The sequence below is a fragment of the Psittacula echo genome, assembly GCF_963264785.1.
Source record: "Psittacula echo genome assembly, chromosome: 1".
NCBI classification, from domain to species: domain Eukaryota; kingdom Metazoa; phylum Chordata; class Aves; order Psittaciformes; family Psittacidae; genus Psittacula; species Psittacula echo.
The window spans coordinates 138,227,647-138,251,375 of NC_137735.1; the positions used below are offsets into that span (position 1 = coordinate 138,227,647).

The following is a 23,729-nucleotide window of genomic DNA, read 5'->3' on the forward strand; positions in this document are numbered from 1 at the left end:
GGAGGGCTCAGGCGGGTGACGGAGCTGCCGCAAGGCCTCAGCTCACCCCGTCCTCGCGGCCCCCCGTGCCCCCCCGCGCCGCTGGCGGGGCCAGGACTGGAGGCGGTGCCTGCTCCGCAGGGCAGGCGGAAGGAAAGGGCCGGCGGCAGCCAGAGGCGAGCCGGGGTGGTACCGGGACGAGCTCCGGGCGATCAACGGTGCAGCTGGGCCGCGCTCCGGGGAACCCGCTGTGAACCCGGGGCCGAGTGCCGGAGAAACCGCGCTGCTGCGGCCGGGGCCAGGCCCTGATCGAGCGGCGGGGGCAGGGGCGCGGGGAGCCGGGCCGCTGCCGGTGCCGCCCCGCGCGGCGCAGCCAATGGTGGTCGGCGGGGCGGGCGGCGCGGCGCCGGGCTGCGTTGTGCAACGCGCCGCGCTTTGAAGGCTCCCATCGCCCCTGGGAGGCAGGGCTCATTCGGCATCTGTCACGGCAGGGCGGGTGGCGGCCAGCCGGGGACGCCGGCAGCCTGATGAAGACGCGGCGGGGCCGACACTCCCGCTGGGCGTGAGCCGCCCCCGGTAGGACCGGCGCGGAGCGGTGCCTGCGGCGGGGCAGGATGACCCACATGCTGCATGCGGCGGCCCGGCGGGTGCAATGGAACAGGACCAGCGCTGCGAAGAGGGCTGCATGCCTGGTGGCCGCAGCATATGGGCTCAAGGTCCTCTACCCCATCATCCGCAGGCGCATGAAGCGGGCGGGCTGCGAGGGCGGCCCAGAGGCTGCCAGCCGGGCTGAAATGGGCCGGGAGAAAGCCTCCCCGGCAGTGGACGCAGAATTCTTCCAGCAGCTGCTGGAACTTCGCAGACTGTTCTTCCCAAAACTGGTGAGCTCCGAGCTGGGCTTGCTCTGCCTCCACTCGGTCGCTCTGGTTTCCAGGACCTTCCTCTCCATCTATGTGGCTGCCCTCGATGGGAAGATCGTGAAGAGCATCGTGGAAAAAAAGCCCAGGAGCTTCGTCTTCAAGTTAATCAAATGGCTGATAATTGCAATCCCAGCCACTTTCGTGAACAGCACCATACGATACCTGGAGTGCAAGCTGGCCCTTGCCTTCCGCACGCGCCTAGTGGATCACGCCTATGAGACCTACTTTGCCAACCAGACTTACTACAGAGTGATCAGCATGGATGGGCGGCTGGCCAACCCTGACCAGTCCCTCACCGAGGACATCATGATGTTCTCACAATCTGTGGCACATCTCTACTCCAACCTCACCAAGCCCATCCTGGACGTCGTGCTCACCTCCTACACTCTCATCCGCACAGCGCGGTCCCGGGGGGCTAACCCCATCGGGCCCACAGTCCTGGCTGGGCTTGTCGTCTATGCTACGGCCCGTGTGCTCAAAGCCTGCTCGCCCAAGTTTGGTAAGCTGGTGGCTGAGGAGGCTCACAAGAAGGGCTATCTGCGCTTCATGCATTCACGCATCATTGCCAACGTGGAAGAGATCGCCTTTTATCGAGGGCACAAGGTAAGAAGGAGAGAACTAGGAGGATATTGGGGTCAGTCCTGCAGTGCCGGAGCTGACCCATGCTTCCCCTGCTGCCTTCCCTGAGCACTTTGTGCCCCTCTGACATTTAAACCTGTTTACAGCAAGCACTTCCCATTTCTTAGGAAAATGCTGTCTCACAGGCGGTATCTGAGGGGAGCAGACCATAGTTCCCTTGTGCTCTGACAGTGTTCCTGTTTTGCAGCTGTATCTTTTTCTTTTCTGGAGAGCTAATCTCAGCTGTTTTTCCCCACCCAGTCCATTCTGCTTAACTTTTCCAGGCTTTGTTGTTTTAGTTTTTTTCACCCATGTTTATGAACTACCAGATTTAATGCTGCAGAAATAGCAACCAGGGCACACCAGAAAGTCTAGAGGAAAACTTGGTGATAGTACAGGGAGCACTACAACCTTTGACACTCTTCTACATAGCTAAGCAAAGATGCAGTCATCAGAGTCTTAAAATAGCTTAAGTACAGTACTCTAGCAGTCACAGTTACATAAACTAATAGCTAGTTTTAAAGCTGCCTTATTAAGGAACTCTTCATATTTTTATTAGAAGTTCATTTTGGCTGTAACACCTTTCAAACACGATTTAGAAAACCAAGTTGTTTCATGTAAGGTGAAAATGGAAGCTGGAAAGCAGCCTGACGAATTACTCTTTCAGTCCAAGCAGTGGTTATATAATGTAAATGGTTTATTTTGGTAGAAGCAGTTGTTCTTAAAAGCTGCCTATAGTCATGTTTTAAGTGCAGCTAAATTAAACATTTTTTTTCTCCCAATTCCTACATATACTGGCTTGAACTGAATGCAGTATATCATAGTGGCTTGCATCTGTCTTTGATTTGTTAAACCTCTTGGGATAGTTCTCTCTTCCTCCAGACTGCTTACAAAAACAAGCAGTGTTGTATTTCAGGAATCAGCTCTGCAACTTTAAGTCATTGGAGATAATTGATCCCCAAACGCTTTCCAATATGAGGAGTTTCATTTGCTGTGAAACTCTACAGCTGCAGCTTTCTTAAAAGGATGTGGAATCAATCTTATTTTGGTTGTTAGAATCAGCTGTTGTGACTGTCTTGTATGTCATTCTTGTGTATATGTCAGAGATCTTTAAAGAGCTGAAAACCTGCCAATGTTCTATCAAGGGACGATGGCATAAATAAGAAGCAGATCCACTGACTTCCGTAAAGCTGTTGCACTTTTGCTGTGAGACTGCAGCATTGTGAAAATAGCAAATGTGGCTCAGAAGTCTCAGCTCTGGGTACCCAGTTATTTCCTGCAGTGTGTGAACATGTATTCTATGACATGTACATCTTACTTGCATTTTATCAATTGCTCTGTTTTGTTTTAACTGTAGGTAGAAATGAAACAACTGCAAAAAAGCTACAAAGCTTTGGCTGATCAAATGAATCTCATTTTGTCCAAACGTTTATGGTACATCATGTTAGAGCAGTTCCTGATGAAGTATGTTTGGAGTAGCTGTGGTATGATTATGGTCGCTGTGCCCATCATCACCGCAACAGGATTTGCAGATGGCGGTAATACCATTTTTCACTTAATTTCTAAACATTTCTTTAAATTTACGTCCACAAAAGACTTTATTTCCCCTGAATGCTCTTCATATTTATTTATTTTTCGCAGACTTTGTTACAGTGTCCATGTCTTGTGTGTAACTTTCAAGCACAGCAAGTCAGCTGAGGGAAGAGCCAAACAAAAGGTCCAATTTTGAACATAAACCTGATAAACAGCATGAATTCAGGACTTAAAGGATCCTTATGGCGTATGAGATTGTGATAATTGCAGGTTCTTTTTACTAGCCACTGTTGGGATGGCAGGCTGATTTTTGCAGCGTCTCCTGCTACCTTATAAAATGATACTGTTAACTTCCCTGTACTGCTTATCTCCTCCTTCCATAAACCGTAGTGTAATTATAAATAATTATTCTCTTAAGTGTTGAGCTGTTAGGAACCGCTGTTTTTCCCTGACTTGCTGGGAGAAGAGAAAGCAATATTCAGATTCCAGGCTTGGATGGTATGATATTTGACATCCTATCACAACTTTCCAGGAAGTGAAACGAGGCTCAAGTAGTGTTGTTATTGTGGATGCTATAGATAAGAATGAGAGGGAGAGAGCAGAAATAAAGTTAATTAAAGAGGCGTAGTGAAAGTAAGTGGGGAAGTTTGCCTCAACGGGCTTCCTTATGCCCAATTACAACCATACAATATGTTACAAATTCCATACAATTCTTTAAGTATGGATCCTACAATGTGTGTAGAAGGGTCATTTCAAAGTGGGATATATTTAATCAGGAAAAAGTGAATTCTTTTCTGTGCAGATCTTGGTAGTTATATTCCAAATCAGGGTTGTCCTACTGGACAAGCTTGGTTTGATCTATAGGATGACACCCTGCAGCTGCCACATGGTTTAGCTTACCTGCTATTGTGTTGGTACGCGGGTGGTGTTCAGCTGTCTGAGCCACTGCCCAGCATGTGGATCAGGAGAGTACTGTATCAGAACCCTGGCTGGCTTCCTGGTAACAGCTTTAAAGTAGGAGGTCCTATTCCAAACAGAAGAGTTTGTACAAGGCCATTTCACCATATCAGGAGGTCCTGTTCCAAACAGAAGAGCTTGTACAGAGCCATTTCACTTCACCATGAAGGTTATCAGCACAACAGAAAAAGTGATAAGAGTCTTTCTGCTAAGACAGGAATGAGTACAGTCAAGAAAAAGATCGTTTAACCACAACTGTAAATATCTTCTTGGTATTCCAGCATGAATAAAAAAAAGACATGTATTCATGCTAAACTAGATAACATTCCTGTTACTCATGAGTATTCTTTTGAGAAATACTTTTCAAATGTGGGAGAAAAGCAAGACGCAGCGATGGCTCATGTGGTAAAGCAGAAGAATTTTTGCCACCACAAACCTAAACTGTTAAAGCAGGGGGATTATTACAGAGTCCTGAGGCATGGATCACAAACATAATACTGAAAAATCAACATTGTCAAGACCAGTTCAAAGTATAACAGGTATTCAAAGAATCAAGCAGACCTGAACTTACCGTTGGCCTGAATGGGAAAACAGTGCTTTGTGCCTCAGCAGATCAGATGCAAGTATGTTCATATCTGAAGGAAGAGGTGGTGGATTTGTTACTTTAGGATAAATCACCAGGAATATGCAAAAAACTGGTACCATGACTGGAGATAAAAGGTGTAAAGTAGTAGGTTTTGTACATTTCAACAGAGGAAAAAGAAAGAATAATCCTGCAATAAAAAGAAATGACAGTGATATTTCTGACTGAAATTTGCTAATTGTGTTACGTATTTCAGGGAAGAAATGAACTAGCAAGGCCAAGATTCACATTTGATAGCATTTCTCATTCTTGTTTTATTAAACCATTGGTGTTCCAAACGTGTCTCTCATAAGTTTGTCGAAAGTAACTATTTTTGGAAGCAAGACTTTGATTTCTCTAGGCACGGTGAACACTTATCTTTGTTTATAAAACAAGTATGACTATCAATTACATAAATGAAGATGAAAAGGGAAATATTAGATTCTGTATGAGATGGAGACAGTCTGTCTGCCCTGTTAAAATGCACCACTTCTTCAAACACAGGAGGCCAGCCATATGAAATATGTTTTGGATAAGTTAAAGAAAAGTAATCTTGGTGGAGCAGGCATATAATATAACAGCTTATGCTTTGGAACAGTGAAATCCTCATAAATTCTATGTAATTTTAATTTTTCAAATACCCCTAAAATGACTGAGGAAGTAGTTTGTAGAGTTCGCTAAACTCTTGCTAGATGAGCTAGCCTGGGTGCTGGAAGCAGCCCTCAGTAAATTCTGCATTTACGTACAGGAGGAATGCTGCTTTAGTGTAGTTAAACCATACCTGATTCCAAAGGATTTAACTGTGGTGGTTCATCAGAAGATGAAACCATCGAAAGATCAGCAAAATCTGCTTCTCTGAGAAGTAATAAACAAATTTCAATTTGGTTTTTACTAATGAATTACCTGAATTCTCTCTATTCACTAGCTTTATTCTTCTTGGATTGGAAATGATTTTTTTAAAATAAGTGGGAACTGCACGAGCAAGGATTTTGTAATCTCTTTGCAAAAGGCTTTCTGTCTTTTCTTGTTTTGTTTTTTAACTCACATCTCTCATTGTGTCTCGGGTGGCTAGATTGCATACAACCAGTTGACAGTGTACTGATGTAGAGTCAATTCATTAAAATTGTTGTAAAAAACCCCATATGAGGCCAGAAAAAGTAACATGATGTAAGAATTTTTTTTTTTTTTTTATAAAAAAGCTTTTCCTAAATTATCCATAGTATAGTTCAGCAATTCAGATGTAATTATGGAGGGCTACCTTTATGGGTGTGTAACTGAAAACAGTATAGCATTTAGATTTAAATAATACAGATACATCTGGCTTTGGTACTGCATGTAGATTTCTAGACTCTAATCTTGTCAGGTTGTTGAGGGAGTCACTCACCAAATAAAAAAATACTGTTTCCTATCCTCTTGCATTGCACGATCTAACCCATAAAATTTATGATTGCTTTACACCTGCAGGGAATTCCTCATAGCTTTTCTTAACCATCAGCACTGTGCCAACATCACAGAGGATGTTAATATATAATACAGGAGGTGCAACACTGGAACCACTTATTTCCTTGCCTAGCCTGGTGCCTAGCAACAACTTAGTGTAAAAAAAAAAAACTCAAAAACTTAAAAAACCTTTACAAACTTAAGAAAAAAAAATATCCAGACCCTGTTCTGCAATAGACTTGAGCAATATATAAAGATATCTCTGAAGTCATGTGATGCAGAAGACCCTTGGGACCTTTCATTTTGAATATTGCATGTGAAAAGTCTGTAAGAGTTGTTTACTACACATTGTTTTCTTCGTTTTTGTAGATGCAACTATTAACACTTAAACAACATTCAGTCTTAAAGTATTCAGCCACTTATTTCTAAATCTTGATTAGTTCAAGAAGCAAACCTTGCAAGTTGGCTATGTTGTACAAATCTGTAGGTCGCATGGTACCAAGAGTACATATATATATGTTAAATGCAAATGTATTTATTTCACATGTATCTTCTATAATTTCTGTTCTTTTCTGCTTCTCTGATGCTGCTGACATGTTCTTATGGGACAGCTCCTTTCTTTAAACCGAGAGTTTTCTTGCTAATAGGATACAATGTCATAAACAAACCATCATAACTTTGTTCTAGGGTCAGATGAGAAGAGAAACTGTGTTGTGGGAGAGAGGTATCCCACTTAAACCATGCCTTTGATAATAAAAGAGCTTATTGCTTGTTATAGAAATATAATCATGTTGCCAAATCTCCATCAGTATGAGTGTTTCCTTTTAGGTGAAGTCAGTAAATAAGTAAGGCTGAAAATGAATAATGGTGAAAATAGTCAAAAAATCTTCTTTAGATCATTGCTTAGGTTTCACTTTTCTCTTATTTTGAAAAATTCAGGTTGAATAATGATATATTAAAAAGAAAATTATCTAGGTAGACAAGTATTATAAAAGGATTAGATGTTTTGCATAAGAAGATGCATTGCACATCCTCCCACTTATTCTTTGTAACTAAGCTATCTATGCTAGTTACATTCACCAATTCTTTTTGAAAGGTTGTCTTTGTAGAGATAACCTTTTCTTAATTGAAAAGCTGCTCTATGCTGGCTCACATTCGAATCATAATTTTATTTGTAGAGATAATTTTAAAATTAATATTTTAACAGAAAACTTTTTTTACTTTCAGAATTGGAAGATGGCCAGAAACAGGCAATGGTTAGTGAAAGAACAGAAGCTTTTACTACATCCCGAAACTTGCTGGTCTCTGCAGCAGATGCTATTGAAAGAATTATGTCTTCATACAAAGAGGTACTGTACAACTGTCAGACATCAAAGAGAAGAGGAAAAAAAATAAGTAAAAAAGAATTTACATTTAATACAGAATGTAAAACAACCCAATAGAATTTGCTGTTTTTAAAGGCAAATTCCATTGCAATTAAATCCATGGAGATCTTTGAACTGACAGTTTGATCGTTAGAGCTAAGTTGACAAAAAGTCTAAAGTGCACAGCTGCCAGCATGGTGCAACATGTAAGTGTCATGTTTAATACCTGTGTTCAGATGCCATCAGAGAGCAATAGAAGTTCCTGGAATGTGAATGATAAAGGTTCAAATTCCTCCTCTGGAGCACAGACCTGAATTCAGACTGTCTGCCTGCAATGTTTGGGTAATCTTCTGTTGGAAGTGTCACAGAATCACAGAATGGTTTGGGTTGGAAGGGGCCTTTAAATATCACCTAGTTCCAAACCTCTCTGCAATGAGCAGGGATATCTTCCACTAGATGAGGTCGCTCAGCTGGGTCCAACCTGACCTTGAATGTTACCAGGGATGGGGCATCTACCACCTCTCTGGGCAACCTGTTCCAGTTATGTTTTGTATGAAACAAAAAGAGAATTGAATACTTATTTCTGGCCATATAAACTGTTCAGTATTCTGTGAACCTCGTAAACTGTAAGTAATTTTGGAAAGCAGAGAAATTTCAGCAAAAAAATAAAATCCACCTTGGGACAGCAAATAGCCTGTAAGTACAAGGGGTTAATCTGGAACATCAGAGATGTTGTTTCAGGTCCTTACCCAAATGGCAGTAACGCTGGGCTTTCATCTGTGGTCTCTGCTGGGGGTTTCTCTCAGTGCTGGCTGTTAAGCAAAAGAAAAGTGAGGCAGTGCTGTTATTATCCTCAACATTTCTTTCTGAATCTTGTTTATGCATTTGTTATTTGGTTTATGCTTGTCCCTTTGGTGGTGACTCCTTTTCCGAGTGCAGTGCAAGGAGGCACACATTAGCTTAGGCAGCTCATCAAAAACTATGGATTCTGTTACTTGGAGTCCAGCCATGATAGCTACAACTTTGTAAATTGGAGGAGGAGGGGTAGTTTGGCACCTTCAAATATGGACTGTCACAAAGCCAGAGTCATTTTTTCCAAGGAGTTCTAATGGACTGTGATTTAGACCTATGCTTCTTTAGCTGTTTCGCTGCTTTGCCTCTGCTCTCAAGATACTGCCAGATAACCTATTATACAGTGATGTAATTTCTGTTTTATTTTCAACATTGAAGTAATTTATATAATGTACATGAGGACTTGCAAACACTGTGGTTTTAATTTTGGAAACAAGAATACCCACAAAGAAGTAGAAACAACTGAACAAATTCACTTTGTGAGATGTAGAATCTCACATAGTGAGATTTTAATCCAGACAGCATGAGATCAAAGACCAGTTCTGTGAATTTCCATCTTAATTTTACATATATACTTCTCTTCAAGGGGCACTGTGGTACTTTTAGCACACTGTCATTCGTACCTCTTGATTCGTGCAGTTTCCAAAGGTCAGTGTACTTCAATCCACTTCAGATGGCAGTGAATTTCCAGTTCTTGCTCACCTGACCCACCAAAGCAGCCTTCTTCCAGTCAGTGTAATTCAGAATATAGATCAGGTGGGCTCAACTTTTCTTTGCAGGTGGTAATATTTAGTGTTTTGACAAAGTGAGTTTGTAGTGTCATGGTTTAGAAACTTATTACAAGTTATGTTTCTTATGGGGCACAGTGGTACATGTTTTGTCCACCACATGCAGGATTCTCTCCATCAAATGCTAATGCTGATGCTGTGCAAAGGACTCAGTCCTAGCATGAGGTCCTGCTGAAATTGATAGGAAGACTCCAGTGTGGAGAATGTTACAGCTCCTGTGTGCTTCCTACTGCCTCAAGTGGTGTTAGCTCAATACTTTTCACAGATGTTAATGCAATTACCAATAGTGCAAAACAGTGTACAGCTGATGAAGTTGAAGCATTGAGTGACTACCCTTTTTTAACTGAGTTTTTCAATATGTTTCATATTTGTTAACCTCCAGTGGCGTGATGACCATGTGGCCAGAACCAGCACTCACTTCTGAATCTGGCACAACTAGTGCAATTTATTTAGGATTTTATATTGGAATTAAGTGTGCCATTACAGGTGAACTCAGTCATGAGCTGTATGTGTTTAACCACAGCAACCTACTGATTTTATAATCTTATACTCGTTTTCTTGCTCCTCTTGTCTTGCTGTCTGCATTTAGTGTAAAAATTCATCCTTTAAAGAACATCTAATAATACATGATAAAAATAATAAACACATAATAATGCATAATAAATAAGATGCCTGGGTTTAATTCTTTCCTGCTAGTGGATGGAGGCAGTTCTGTGGGAACTCTTGATGGTGTCACTGCCCATGAATAGGAAGTTATCACGTCCAGAGAACTCTTGTTTCTGTCTTTACCAAGAGGAAGTTGTGACAGAAGGACCAAAAAATAAAGGGGAGAAAGCCTTTTAAGAGACCTTACCTCCTTAAAAATGCCCTGTTCTAATCTGACATCTCAGATGTAGCTGGGGTACTCTAGCATGCAGTTGACTGAAGAGTAATTTCTTTTTTGCACCATATTTTAGATTAGGATGCTGTGGTATGCCGTGCTTTACACAGAGAAGCACATCTTCCTCACAGAAGGTTTCATGAATACAGAGAAGTAAACAAATAATTATAGATGCCATTTTTTTCTTCTGTGGACCTTTATTTTTCTGGGAAATGCAGAGATTTGTTTTTCTCATGTATGATAGGCTCTCTTTTTTAAGATATGCTAACAGATATTCTCTGCTTTTTGAAGTCTCTACTGATCCATGGAAAAGAGCAGCCCCTGCAACCTCCTTGTTTACTAGAGCTATCATAGCTTACATTGGCTGAAATCTGTCCCCTTTAAACTCTGTCTGCAGGCTGGCAGGAGCTTTGAATGGCAAATGGGTTAACACAGAATTTCAAGGAATGAAAATTAATAGGTGTCCAAAGACTTATCATTGATCATTCCAGAACAGCATTTGAGAATTGTCAACACAGAATAGCTAGGAATGTTTTCCATGAATCCTTGGCCAAAAATTTCATTTCCAGAATTTGTGAAGTATAACTGAAATGAGGCATTTGCTCTTTCGCAGGTTACTGAGCTAGCAGGCTACACTGCCCGCGTCTACAACATGTTTTCAGTCTTTGATGAGGTGAAGAGAGGCATCTACAGGAGAAATGCTGTTATCCAAGAGTCTGAAAACAACAGTAAGAATGAAGATAAAGCAGAATTACACATTGAAGGGCCCTTAGAAATCAAAGGTAATTAGCTCATATTTGTGTGCATTTTCCTGTGTGTGTGGCCGGTGCAGCTGGACAGGAGGTGAACAGAGATTTTGTTTCTACAGCAAATCAGTCTCTCAGCCTTAATACCCCAGAGACCATGCTGCCTTCCATTTTAACCTCCTGCTCTTTTGTAACTGTGTTTATGCAGTGCTTCTCTAATACACAAAATTGCTCAAGTGTTTTCTGTAAATCTTTCAGTGAAAAAGGCATTTCAACTATACTGTAATTGGTGGTGATATTATTCTTACATGGACAGTGACTGCTTTCCTCAGACACCTCATTTTTTTTTTTTGTCAGAAAGTGAGATTGTAAGATCTTCGTCTTCAAACATCTCATTACTTTGGGGTAGGAGGGAAAGACACACTGGTTCAGTAGTTTGTGACAAAAGTACAACTTTGTTTTCAGTGGCTAAAAATCAGCCACTGCTCATTTTTTCATAATTAAGTGGGAATTTTCAACGAAAATGAAAGTCTAACAATTTTACACTTCCCCATACCACTCAAATGATCTGATTAATACATACCTTATCCTTACTGTCCCTGTCCTGTATCTTTCTGATGCTATTATTTGTCTCCACCCTCCCCAAAGCATTTTCTGTATACATCCATTTCTTATCTTGCTCCATTATGTGTCACCTCTATCTTCCTTTGTGTCCAGCTTCGATGTGAAGTACTTAAAGGCAGCTTTTGCAGTGGGCTTTTCCTAATTTTCGCGACAGATCCCTTCTGCTTCTTCCCTCTGTGGTTTTGAAAAACCTCATTCCCTCCTTTTTGGCTTCTGAAAACTTAAACCTCAGTAGAGTTGAAGGCACCAAAGTGCTCTTTATGAAATAACTTTTTTCATTAATTTCAACAGTGCTGCCCTTCAGTTTAGATTTCTCAAAGGTTCTCCATAACAAACAATCTGATTGCAGCATGGTGGTTAGCTGTGGAAATAGCTGATGTCTTAATCTTGTAGGTCTTGGTAATATTGGCTGACATTAAAAGAAATGGCATTTTCTAGCTGTTACATTTTGTCATGTACAAGAAACAAAGTTTGTTGTTCCTGGAGCAACAAAGTAATCTGGGGGCTCTTTTTAGATACGCTTGCATATCTGAACTGTATTTGACTTGAAAACAAAACCCAGTACAGTTCAGCTATGTAAGCATGCTGTTCACGTTCCCTTTGGGTCTAGTATACATATACCCCATTCCTTTTTTCTTTGCAGCCTTTTCCCAAGACTTGATTCTACTACAGTCACTCATTTCATTCAGCCTGAATTCCTTCTAAGTCGTGGTGACTAGCATTTGTTCCTGAGTGGTTGTAGGCTCTCAGAGGCAGCCAGCCAAGCTCAAGCATCGTGCACATGGACTTAAGTAGAATTTAGGCCAGATGAATCTAGGCCACAGGCTGCACACTTTCTGTGACAAGTTCCATTGTCTTTTGGTCTTGATACTTGAGAAATCCCTGCAAAGTGGATTTGTATGTGGATAAAAGTACACGTGCTCACATATGTGTATGTGTCCACATTGTTAGAAAATAAAAATCTTAATATTCAGCTTCCCCAAAGGCTCTTTGAATGCATACTACTTACTTGCTTTTGGATCATTGTCATGGTGCTGAAACCAGGACAATGATCCAATATGAGTTTATGTAACTGAGGGATATTTGTTTTGTGCCTTGCATTTACTGTTGTCAATAAGAGTATTGTGAAAATATGGAAACTAGAATGTTTTTAACAGATAATATTATTGCCTTTTACATGGTGTATCTATTAATTCCAAATTTTAAAGTTGAAATAGAATTTTGTGCATCTTGTACAAATACTGCCAAATTGTATTTCTGATTACACATAAGTATGCTTTAAAAGCATTCAAACACTATGAAGTTATGAAATGAGAATTAAGTTTACCTAATACTTACTTAGCTTAATATTTTTTCTCATAGATTTATTTTAACTAGAATTTCTGCACTGTATCCAAATATTATTATTTTTTACAGCAAAACTGTCTTGTTTCCCATAATCTCATGTTGGACACCACAGAACTGTTTTAAATAAAACTTGATTTAGGAATAAAGGAATGCTTGGGCTCATACATGGCACAAAAATTTTTGCCTGGTTGTTATAGTTTGTCAAAGTCAGAAGCAATGGAACAAAGAGCCTTTTAATGGAAAATATAAAACTAGCCTTAACTGAAGGAAATGCTACCATATCCTTTTGTAATAAACTCAACTTCTCCTTAGCTCCATTTTCTTTGTTCAGATTAATCTAAGTTATAAAAGAAGCAGCCTTCTAATGCAAAGAGAAATCTCTTTCCTTTGCGTCTTGTCTGTAAAGGTAATTTCTGATACTCATCTAGGAGCCTGGCTGTTTGGTTTCTCTTAGAAAAGCCTGTTAATAGGCAAAGAGTTGGCTTCATTTTTTTTTCTGTTCCAGAAGAATTTATTTCAAAGTCCTTATGTTACAGAGTATCCAAATGTCTGCTGGAGATCGTACATTTAAATTGGCCAGAAATCCAAATAGTAAGTGTAGCTACTGCAGTGAAATGTTATATGGGTTTCCGCAAATACTTACAAGACACGTTTACAGTGTCTGTGGCTTCAAAAAGACATGGAAGTGAGCCATTAAATGTTTTCTCCTTTGCTCTCGTTGCTGATGGAGGCTGAGCTGGGCTGCGAGTTTGAGAGCTGCTAGTGAAAGTAGATTCCATTTTCTAATTAAATCCTCAAGAGAAGGTAAACTGGTCTGCCTGTGGCTAGACTGTCCTTGAACTTTTTTACTGGTTGATATTAACTATCTATGAAAACCAAAATACAGTAAATACAGGTAGATTATGAATAAACATGTCTTTATGGTGCATTTTGTATTTATGATGCATACTGTGCATTATATTTTGGTCAAATTTAGAATTAATTGCATACTCTTGGCTACTGCTGGCAGTGTCTTTCTGACTAGCTGAGATTTATTATCCAGATTTTCCACTAGGGGAACCTGGAGCACATGAAAGAGTGGCTTGAAACTCACCGAGTTATACTTCTCAGCCATGCACTGAGACTGTCACATATTGTTGGTTAATGAAGGGTTTCACAAACTATTTTTTTTATCCTTTCTAGGGCAAGTTATTGATGTTGATCATGGCATTATTTGTGAAAATGTTCCTATTATTACTCCGAATGGCGATGTGGTGGTTTCCAGACTGAACTTCAAAGTAAGATGATATGCAGGAATCTTCTGATTGTTGCCATCACATTAACATAAACAGCCCAGAATTCATGTACCTTATGTTAAGTACTTGGAGAAGCATATGGATAGAAGGGCAAGTCCAGAAAGGTAGGCATAGTAGCTCAACAGAGGCAGACATATGTAGTTTATCAGAAGAGAGGACTTCTGATGCTGTGGCTAAGGGAAAACTGACCTGAGATTTTCAAAGGTGCATATGAGAGTCTGCATCCGTCTATTCTTAATTTCTGTGAAATTTGGATGCTTTACTTACAGAGGCTCCTTCAAAAGTCTGCATTCACAGCACTGGTGAAAAAAAAATAGATCTGTAGTTTTGCTTCGTCACCACGAAGAGCAGTACTAACTAATAGTTGACAACATAGTTCACAAGCCTAACTGTGGAGTCTTTACTCAGTAAAAACTTGCATTGTTTTTAAAAAGCTGTTCCAGATACCACTTGGTCCCTGGCCACAGTTTTGCTGGATCACCTTTACTGAATTACTCACATATATATCCTAATCTTATGGATCAGTGCAGATGATATAATTTTAAAAAAGAGCTGGAGTTATCCCAACACTTGCATGGGTACTTCCAGCAGGTCCCTTAATGTAGCTAAAGCAGAGCGTTCTCTTGCCCCCTCTGTTGGTATAGGAGTTAGCAACCAGGAGGACAGGGTCCTAGCTCTGGCAAAACTTGAGTGGCTTCAGTGAGGGATTTCAGATACATACATGCATACATTCAGATACATACATACATACATACATTCAGATACATACATACATACATTCAGATACATACATACATACATACATTCAGATACATACATACATACATTCAGATACATACAACTGTATGGTCAAAGAGGCAGAAATATTTATGAATTTTGCTCAAGGGACATAACCAACAGAAAATGTAACAGTCATAATTATGTAAAGCATGGACAATGAGATTGTAATTTTGCATAAATATGCGCACATTTATACACAGGGTAATATTCCAATGAGTAAAAACAAGTGCATTGCAGCCAAAATAACACTTGTGATTAAGCAGGAAAGGACAAAGTGAAGTAAATTTTCCAAATAGTTTGATTTGTCTCCCATTGCTTAAATTAATGGCACTGATGGGGATAGCATGCTTTGTATGCTGTTAACACCCTTGGACCTAATTTGCATTAGAATATTTGATTCTGACTGTGGTGTATGGACATTGTGATATAATCAGTGTAGTTTATAGAAATATTCAGACATTATAGAAATGATTTTCATTATTTCAGCCCACATGTTATGCCACTGTTTCCAGAATAGCTGCATAAATATGTACAGGTAATTAATGAAATGGGTTGATAATTTGATACAAATGCTCATGTTACTCCCTCTAGGGGTCGTAAACTACTTTGTGCCACATACACAGCATAGTAACATCTTTGTGTTTTCATTGGTATTGTAGGTTGAGGAGGGGATGAACCTTTTAATCACTGGACCCAATGGCTGTGGAAAGAGTTCGCTCTTCAGAATTTTAAGTGGTCTGTGGCCTGTGTATGGAGGAGTTCTCTACAAACCCCCTCCACAGCATATGTTTTATATACCACAAAGGTATGTGTTTTGCTCAAGGTGATATTTTTTGGTTATATATGCATTTTGACCCTTCTTCTCTCATTTTCCATCTGTAATATGTACAGCCAAGTTAAAAGGTGTTAAGCACAACCTCAGGTGTGTGGAGAGTGCTAAAGGAAAAATACTTCCTTTACATCCCCTGATCCAATCTTCAGTCATTGGGAAGGGCTTGCTTGCACTTGAGATGGAGCCTATGCTTCCCTGATGGATGATTGGGATCATGGGGATGGACTAGAATCTGATAGAAATTTTAAGTAGAGCTACTAGATCTTTATTCTGACTTCACTTTAAAACTAAAGATAAAACAAGTGAGAGTGCTTTGGTTTTTTAATGCTGAATTATTCAAAATAATTTTCAGAACTTTAATTTTTACACTACAAGAACAAAATCTAATTCAATATTAACTACAAATTGCCATTTTAATAACGTGTCCTCTTTTCACTAAGGGAAGCATGGCTTTTTTGTTCTTCGTTTGTATTCTGACCTGCTGCTGGAATATCAGAACATCATTTAGTGCAATTGATTCTGGAGTATCTCCTTAGAGACTTCTAACTAGGTTGTTTTGCAAAAGCAAATTCAAACACTGATTGCTTTCTGTAGTTCATTGCATCCCATGGGCAAAAGAAATGTTCATGGTACAGTTTGTAGTCGTGTTTAAAAAGTTTAAGCTATTAAGCTGAATGGAAAATATTAACTGATGAGTAGATATTCCTTACTACAGATGAAAGTAATACAGAATATTTATCTGTAATCTTTTCAAATATATGTATAATTTATTGCTAGCCATTGTCATTTTTCTGAGCTACTGAAGGGTTCCATTCAGGAATTTGGAGCAAAATGCTTTATTAAATGTTTTTCAAAAGAGCATTTCAGAATTCCCATTGTGCGGAACATTCTTAGAATCAGTTTTATTCTTTGGCAGAACAAAAGCTATTCTGAATCTTTTTTTTGCAGAAAATCTTGAGTTTCAGCCACTTCTGTCTTCTGTGTGATTGCAGCCCCTTCTCAGCTCAACTTTGGAGGCTGGATTGTCTACAGCCCTTCCTCTTTACTTATGTCCCTTTATTCTGGCAAAGCAAACAGGCTCGTATTGCATTCAGGCAGATTTGCCGAAGTGCTTGTTGGGGGGATTGAATCACATCTGCTGAGTTTTCATTTCCATAAACATGGTTCTTTGTTAGCTGTTTCCCCTAATGTTGCAGAGCTGAGGGAGATTGCCCAGCAGACCTCTTTTTTGGAATATTTCAAATCTTTTGGTCAGTCTGAGATTCAGCCAGTGTCTTTGCAGCCCTCTGTGACTAAAGCCATGTAGGGGTTGGCATATCATCTTTCCAGTGTACCTTGGAAGTATCACTCATATGCAGTCCATCCTAATAGCTTTTCCCAGGATTAAGGGTGCTGCAGAGATGTCTTTGGGACCTCTAAGATACATAGCCATTGCTCGACTCTGTGGCTTTGTGTGAGCTCTGTGCTCCTGAAGGGCTTTTAAGGCAGTACAGAGGTATTCCCTTCCCAAGGGACAGAGCGGAGTCTGGGTAAATGGGACAACAGTGTGACACAGAGAGCTCCAATGCAAAACTGTATTAGAATTTGAATGTGGCTGAAGATTTTGAAATCTGCTTTTGGAGACAGTTTAGCTATCTGGGTTCTGTAGGTTTGGAAGTGTGGCAGTCAACAATGAGTGTCTTGTATTTGGAAAGGGACTGTGAGACTGCTTCTTGTAGGGATTTGTGGGTGAATGTGCCTGAAGGGATTGATAAAGGACAGCAATCAATCAGATTTGTTTGTTAGGATGTCCTTGTGGTGGATCCTGAGTTGCTTTTTTGCCCAATATATTTGTTCTTTTGGCTTACAGTCTTAGATGAATATCTGAGACACTAAGAATGACTTGAAAGAGATCCAGTTTAAAATTGAATTTTATATATTTCTGGACCTGATTTATAACAGATCTGTTGGATTTTTAGGGCTTTTATGTGGATTGGCTTATGCGGTCCAGGCATTTTATTTTCTGCCTGTGTTCCACTTCTGAGTGTTTTAACAGTTCATTTATTTATGGGCTACATGCATTACACATTCAGTTGGGGTTTTTTGTCTGTCACTGGCTCTAGAATAGATTTAGAATTTCTGTAGTGGTTTGTAAATTGTTTTGAAGTCCCAAAATGAAAGCAGCTTGTTTTGGATGGTCCTGCTGCAGCCATTTTGCTTATTCACCCTGTGCAAATTGCTGCTTGGTCAGGATCATCTTCTGTTTGTTTGTTTTTAGACATGAATCTAAAAGTTCAGGTGAAAAGGCAGGGCCCTGCCTACCTTTCATCGTATATGTATTTCAACATAACTTTAGGGTAAACTTATATTCTGGACTGAGAGGTTCTGGGAGGTGGTAGGACAGTATCACCTGGATTCAGCCTGCCTCACTCTTTTGTAGTAGGGTAGGTGAAAACTGTGGAATAGCAGAAGGATCTTGGATTGGTGGATGTCCATCTGAGCAGTCAGTTAGAATGACATCAGTGTGTTTAAGTTTGTACATTATGTCTTTGGTCTAAGAACATAGCAGACAGCTCTGAGTGGACAGTTACCACTGAGCCTCATAAGAGCTTACTCCTGCATGCCTGTGGCTACACCAAATTCTGCATCAGCCGTCTTTGAGTCAAATGCAGGAACCTCATCTGCACACAGTGAATGGTGGAGAATACAGTGACTACTAAGTAACAAAATACTTCACAGTAAATGGGAGCTCACTGGAAAGATTATTTTTTCATCTCTGTTTGTAATGTTCTGGCGTAGTATTCTAGAAATGTGTGGGAAATACTGTGTCCTTGCCAAGCTGAAAAGCTACATACAAGATTATGACTTATCACAAGTGAATTATCTCATTGTATACTCCAAACTCATCAGCACTGCAAATGCTTTATAGTTAGCTTTATTTAGCAGTATGTAGGCAGTATGTAGGCTTTAAAATGGAGCCTTAAGCGTATCTATCTTTTTATGTTTAGAAATTGCTTAGCATCATTATATTAGGGGTTTTGTAGATTTTATTTGAATCAATGTGAGATGTCGTTTTTCTCCCTGTATATAGTGCCAGGCCGTGAAGAATTTGTCCTTAATCAGTCACAGTTCTGGTGGATGCTGATGGGACAAACTGCCCTTTGAGGGGAAGGGAGAGAGAATCTCAGGGATTTCTTCTCCGAGTGTGGCTCTGTTTGTTCAGGCCTGTAAAAGAGGAGGGTGCTTTAAGAGGCTTTAAACAGTCCAGCATCATATTGGTGCCAGAAGCAGCTTGTTTAAAGGGATGGATCACTGCTAGGAACTGATCACAGCTCAGCAAGTTGTCACATCTTGCTGCAGCCTCAGTGACTGGCAGAGTGTGTGCTCTTGCACCTTCTACTCCTCTGTCCCTCTTTTGCAAAGTAAAATTCATCAACCACTTCTTTGCATTCCTCTTTTAATTAACTGGCCAAGAAGGTAGCATAAATGAAAAAAATAAATGTTTGTGGGTGCTCTACTTTGTAAGTAATCATGATTTAAATCAGAATTCAGAAACATCTTTTTAAATAATGAATAACAAAACCATGATGTAAGTAGCATGAGTACTGGTGCTAAAGATGTGACCATAAGATGTGTATGTAGCACTTAGGGAATTAAAGGAGCAGTCAATCCTTTCACAGTGTATCTGAAGGTAGGCTGCTATCTCCTGTTCCTCCTTGGTTGGTCTTAAACATGAAAGGAGTCTCCATCTCTGAGGAATTAATGAGCTCTAGCATATAATTTCTTCTGACACTTACTCCAGCTCTTGTTCTCCAACAGAAAGTCTCAGTTTTTTGAGTTGTAAGGAAACACAGATTCTGCACATGTTGGCTCTCATTTCCTTAGTTGTCCATTGTTTGATGTAAACCCAAGCAGAATTGCACATTTACATACTTGCAGGTTACCTTGACAGCACCACAGGAATACTCCTCAATGTTGCTTCACCATAAAACTACAGTAAAGCTGTAATCACTACTGGGTTATTGATATAAATTATTAACTGTTTTCTGGCAGCTCTGTCTTACTGTCTGTTTGCATGGAGGAATGTCTTGTGCAATCTCTGTTGGTTCCAGAACCTTCTATCACAACTGGAGTCTTCCTAGCACAGCACAAATCTAAAATGTCTCTCAGAATTCTTTCTGTGTTTCTAGAGGACTGATTCACTGATTCACTTTCATAGAGCTCGGAGTAATTTTGAATCCTCCTGGTCCATTGTTACTGTTTTTTCTCTCCAGCTTGCTTCTACTGTCATTTGGGTATTTTTGTGAGAGGTGTGTTTCTCCAGTAGTATGCATAGTTTCTCTGTAATTCTGTGTGCCATTTTAATAGAAGACCAACCCTGAACACTTTCTCGGTGGTTATAGTGATGCTCCAATTCTGTATTCTCTCTTTCTCTCTATTGCTCATTCAGGTAGACCCCTAATATTTCTTTCCTTCAACACCACGCTTATGTGCCCTAAAATGGAGGCAACTGAAGTTGCATTAGTATCAGAAGTTTGTTCTTCATGGTTTAAGGCTTATCTAACTATACCTTGCTGCCCTTTATTAATGCTAGGGCAGTATGGAACGTAACAGTTTGAGGGTTTATCTGGCCCACCTTTGGTTTTGCATGCATCAGCTCTATTTCTGGTATTTTATCTGGGGTTCCTTTACAAGTCTTTTTCTGTCTGGTGTTTTTCCTTCTGTATTCTAAAAATATCCTTGGCTACTAAGCAAAATTGCATCAGCTACGAAGATATAGTTCCTCTCCTTAACTCTATTGGGTAATCCAAATGTCTGAAGCTGTTTGTCTCAAGTAGTCCAAGGATATTCATCATGTGGATGAAACCAAGCAAGAGCATTTTGGTTCTAAGTGATATAAATAATAAAGTGATAAGGTAAAAACAATTTTTACATTTTAAACACATGAAACTTTGAAGATTATAGCGTGATTCAAATGTTATCTGAAGCATGAAGGTAGTTTAGTGGTGGCAACTGTCATTAAAATACAGTTGTTCCCTAAGACAATTCTTGCTTACCTAAACAATTTAATCTTGCAAAATTGTTGTGTTACTTTCATATGTAATACAGGGTATCTGAAAGTATGTGCATGTGTAGTAGGTGTATATATATGATTCTTCTGTACTACACTACTTTCTCATTAACTTGTGGTTTGTTAGAGGAGTAGCCCAAATTAAGTTCCATGCAAATAGGCCTCTGTGAGTTCTTTTGCCTCATCCCATTTAAACTGGCTCAGATGTGTCTGTGGTATGTTTATTTTGCACATCCTAATTTCTTGTCAGCTCATACTGCCCTGTCTTTATCTATGATCCCTTTAGTTGGGTCAGCTAGAGTTAAACTGTACTCTGCTTATGCCAACACCGCACTAGGGTTGTCACTGCCCTTCAGCGCTTTGCTGATAGTACACCACCACGTTGACTTGTTCCTTGAGTACTTTGCCATCAGTTCATACAGTTCATATCATGCTATATAGATATCTACTCCCTTGCACACTGCATCTATCTCTCATACTTACTGTTATCAAGCTCCTTTTACATATGTTTATTTCCAAAGTTCATCACTTATCTGATAGGTGAGAAAAAGGTCTGTGGTAGACAGTGTTATCACAAAATATAACATACCGTGCTTCAGTTGCACATACTATTTTGATATAAGTTGGCTTTAACAAATGACCTGCTACTTTGTATCTTCATTTTTCTTTTTTAAAATGAATCAGTTCAAGACAGGTTAACTCAGTATTCTGTGTTCATTGAAAAGTGTGGCCTGGCATCTGAGAGGGCTGTTAGGCTATCCTGTCATCCAGGGCATAGCTTTTCCTGATTCAGATTACTTGGACTTGTCTAGAAATGCTTGCACTTCTCCTTCCTAACTGAAGGAAGTCCTGTCTTGTCTCAACTAGAACAGGAAAGTTCTTGTCTTGCTGCCCTGTAGGTTAGCTGAAGCTTTGCCTGGCAGGATCACTGAGAGACCCCTCCTTTTCCACTGAAGGCTTACTCACAGCTCTAAAGTTTGAAGGTTTTTAACTAGGTCTGTGTGATGACTGATCACAGGTACTGACAGAACTTCTTGGTAGCAGATTGTGAACAAGATTCACCTACACTTATAGTCAGAGATGGAAAATGGCTTTGTGGATTAGCTGCTACTGCCTCTCAAGCCATGTAAGGTGCCTTCCTTACCAGCCAGACAGAAGAGTCGGGTAATTAAAGCACAGCACACATCTTTTCTGTTATTAGGCAAAGTATTGCAGAAATCCCAGACTGAAGCTTTACTCAGCTTGCTGCATTGGAGTTTAGTTTAGATTTAAAATATATTTGCATAAATCCAGTGCCAGTTTGAAAGGCTACAGCTAAATTGATGTTTGTGAAGGACTTCAGCATGCTCTGGCGTTGTGGTCCCTCAGTCTCTTCAGACTGGTGTCATGTCTGGAGCAAGTTGTGGCCATGGGAGATACCATGATATCTAAACATGGGTGAGGAATTGAGATGTGTTAATACATACTCAGCTTTTACTCCATATGGAGACTAGTGCATTTCCTAGAGGTCAGTTGTCTGAAGCACAGAAGCTAGTACCACACTTGATACAAATGGACCCTTGTTGACAAGTTTGAATCACCAGGGAAGTCCAGGCTTGATTTGGTACAGAGATCTCAGTATCATCTCTTACTTACTGGTGACCTTTCCAGTTGAAGCAGGTTCTATTATTATCACTTTCTGTATAGATGGATGGAGAGGCGCCATTCTCCAGACTCGTGAAGATGTCTCACTTAAAGCACAATGTGGTCAACTTGGCGCAAGCCAAGTCCTTTTTATTTGGGATCCATATAAGAACTTGATCATTCAAAGAATTAATGTCCACTCAGTAACTCATTGTATTCCTATGAAGATACACAGAGATATAATGTGAAGTGCTATCAGTTGTATGTCTGATTAAATATCTTGATGTGTATGCCACTAAAAAGTGAAATCCATTCTTGTAATCAAAGCAGCATCATAGAATCCTTCCTATTTTGTGTACTGCTTCAGTACTAAGCATGTAAATCTTGTTTCAAGTCCAGCACTAATTCCTCCATTTACATTCCTTTGAGATGTTTTCCTCAAGAGAGAAACTTCTGTCTGTGAGGATGTCCAGTTGCAGGAATATTTCTCCTAGGATCTCTGGCAATCAGCTGCTCCATGTTTCATAACATTTTGGACACCATGTTCTTGCCAGCATGAGCTTGCAATGCCTCCACCCCCCACTTGCTTCTTTTGATAGGATTTTGAATTTCGAAAGTTCTTACTCAGCACCAATAATTACATGTTGCCTGTACCACCTTTCCAGGCATCCATGTATGTGCCAGACTATTTATGGAACTTCATTTAAAAGCTGGTAAAAGTAGGCTTTGAAGTTGTTTTTTTTTTTCAAATACATTGTCAGGTTAAGCTTCACATTTTATAAACGTGAAGTCACTAAATAGATTATAAGCAGTGAATATGTGGCTGGTATTTATAGAATGCATCCAGCAAAGCAACTGACAATCCATTCAATCTGTTCTAGGTTCATTTTGCTGACACAAGCAGCTCATTGCCTTTAAAATTTAGTTGTGATAGCAGTGCCAAGGGAACAAATTCACCTCCAGGTCAACTGAGACCACCGTGTAACTTAGCAGTGGTATGGACAAACTTGCATGTTAGGGAGTAATCTGGTGGTTGTGTTTACATGACCTGGTTTCTGCAGAGAAGTGCCATTACTGTGTCCAGCCTGGGCAGTTACCTCCAGCTTAATGCCCTACATTGCAACTGTGCAACAAATGATCTTTGACAAATGAGCAGAATGGCAATGTTTATTATTTCAGTAATGTTTTACTTGGGAAAGCATGCTTCAGAAGCTTTGTGTCAAATTATGAGAAACACCTTGGCTATTTAACACTAGGAAAAGTAAACTATGAAACCTGCCTGACATGAAAAGCTTGATATGAAAAGACTGAAAGGATGCTGGCTTTTGTGAGAGCAGGACAGCTCAAACTTCTAATAACTTATTAGAACTGTACCCTCTTCTCTGGAAGAAAGTCCTTTCTCTTCCTCCTTAATATAGTTTTCAATCAGAAACTTTTATTACAATGCTCTATGCTTTTAAATGTCCAAATAATAGGCGT

At 39.9% G+C, this 23,729-nt stretch overlaps 1 protein-coding gene across 1 annotated transcript in view; it reads left to right on the forward strand.

The window, feature by feature from the left end:
* The first annotated feature begins 221 nt into the window (after positions 1–221).
* The window catches only part of ABCD2 (ATP binding cassette subfamily D member 2), a 47,867-nt gene continuing 24,359 nt past the window's right edge, over positions 222–23,729 (forward strand). The window contains exons 1-6 of the mRNA XM_080619365.1: positions 222–1,502; positions 2,875–3,055; positions 7,297–7,418; positions 10,567–10,735; positions 13,853–13,947; positions 15,405–15,550. Coding sequence (XP_080475491.1) covers positions 594–1,502; positions 2,875–3,055; positions 7,297–7,418; positions 10,567–10,735; positions 13,853–13,947; positions 15,405–15,550 — 1,622 coding nt within the window. The 5' untranslated portion in view covers positions 222–593. The remainder of the gene's footprint in view (positions 1,503–2,874; positions 3,056–7,296; positions 7,419–10,566; positions 10,736–13,852; positions 13,948–15,404; positions 15,551–23,729) is intronic.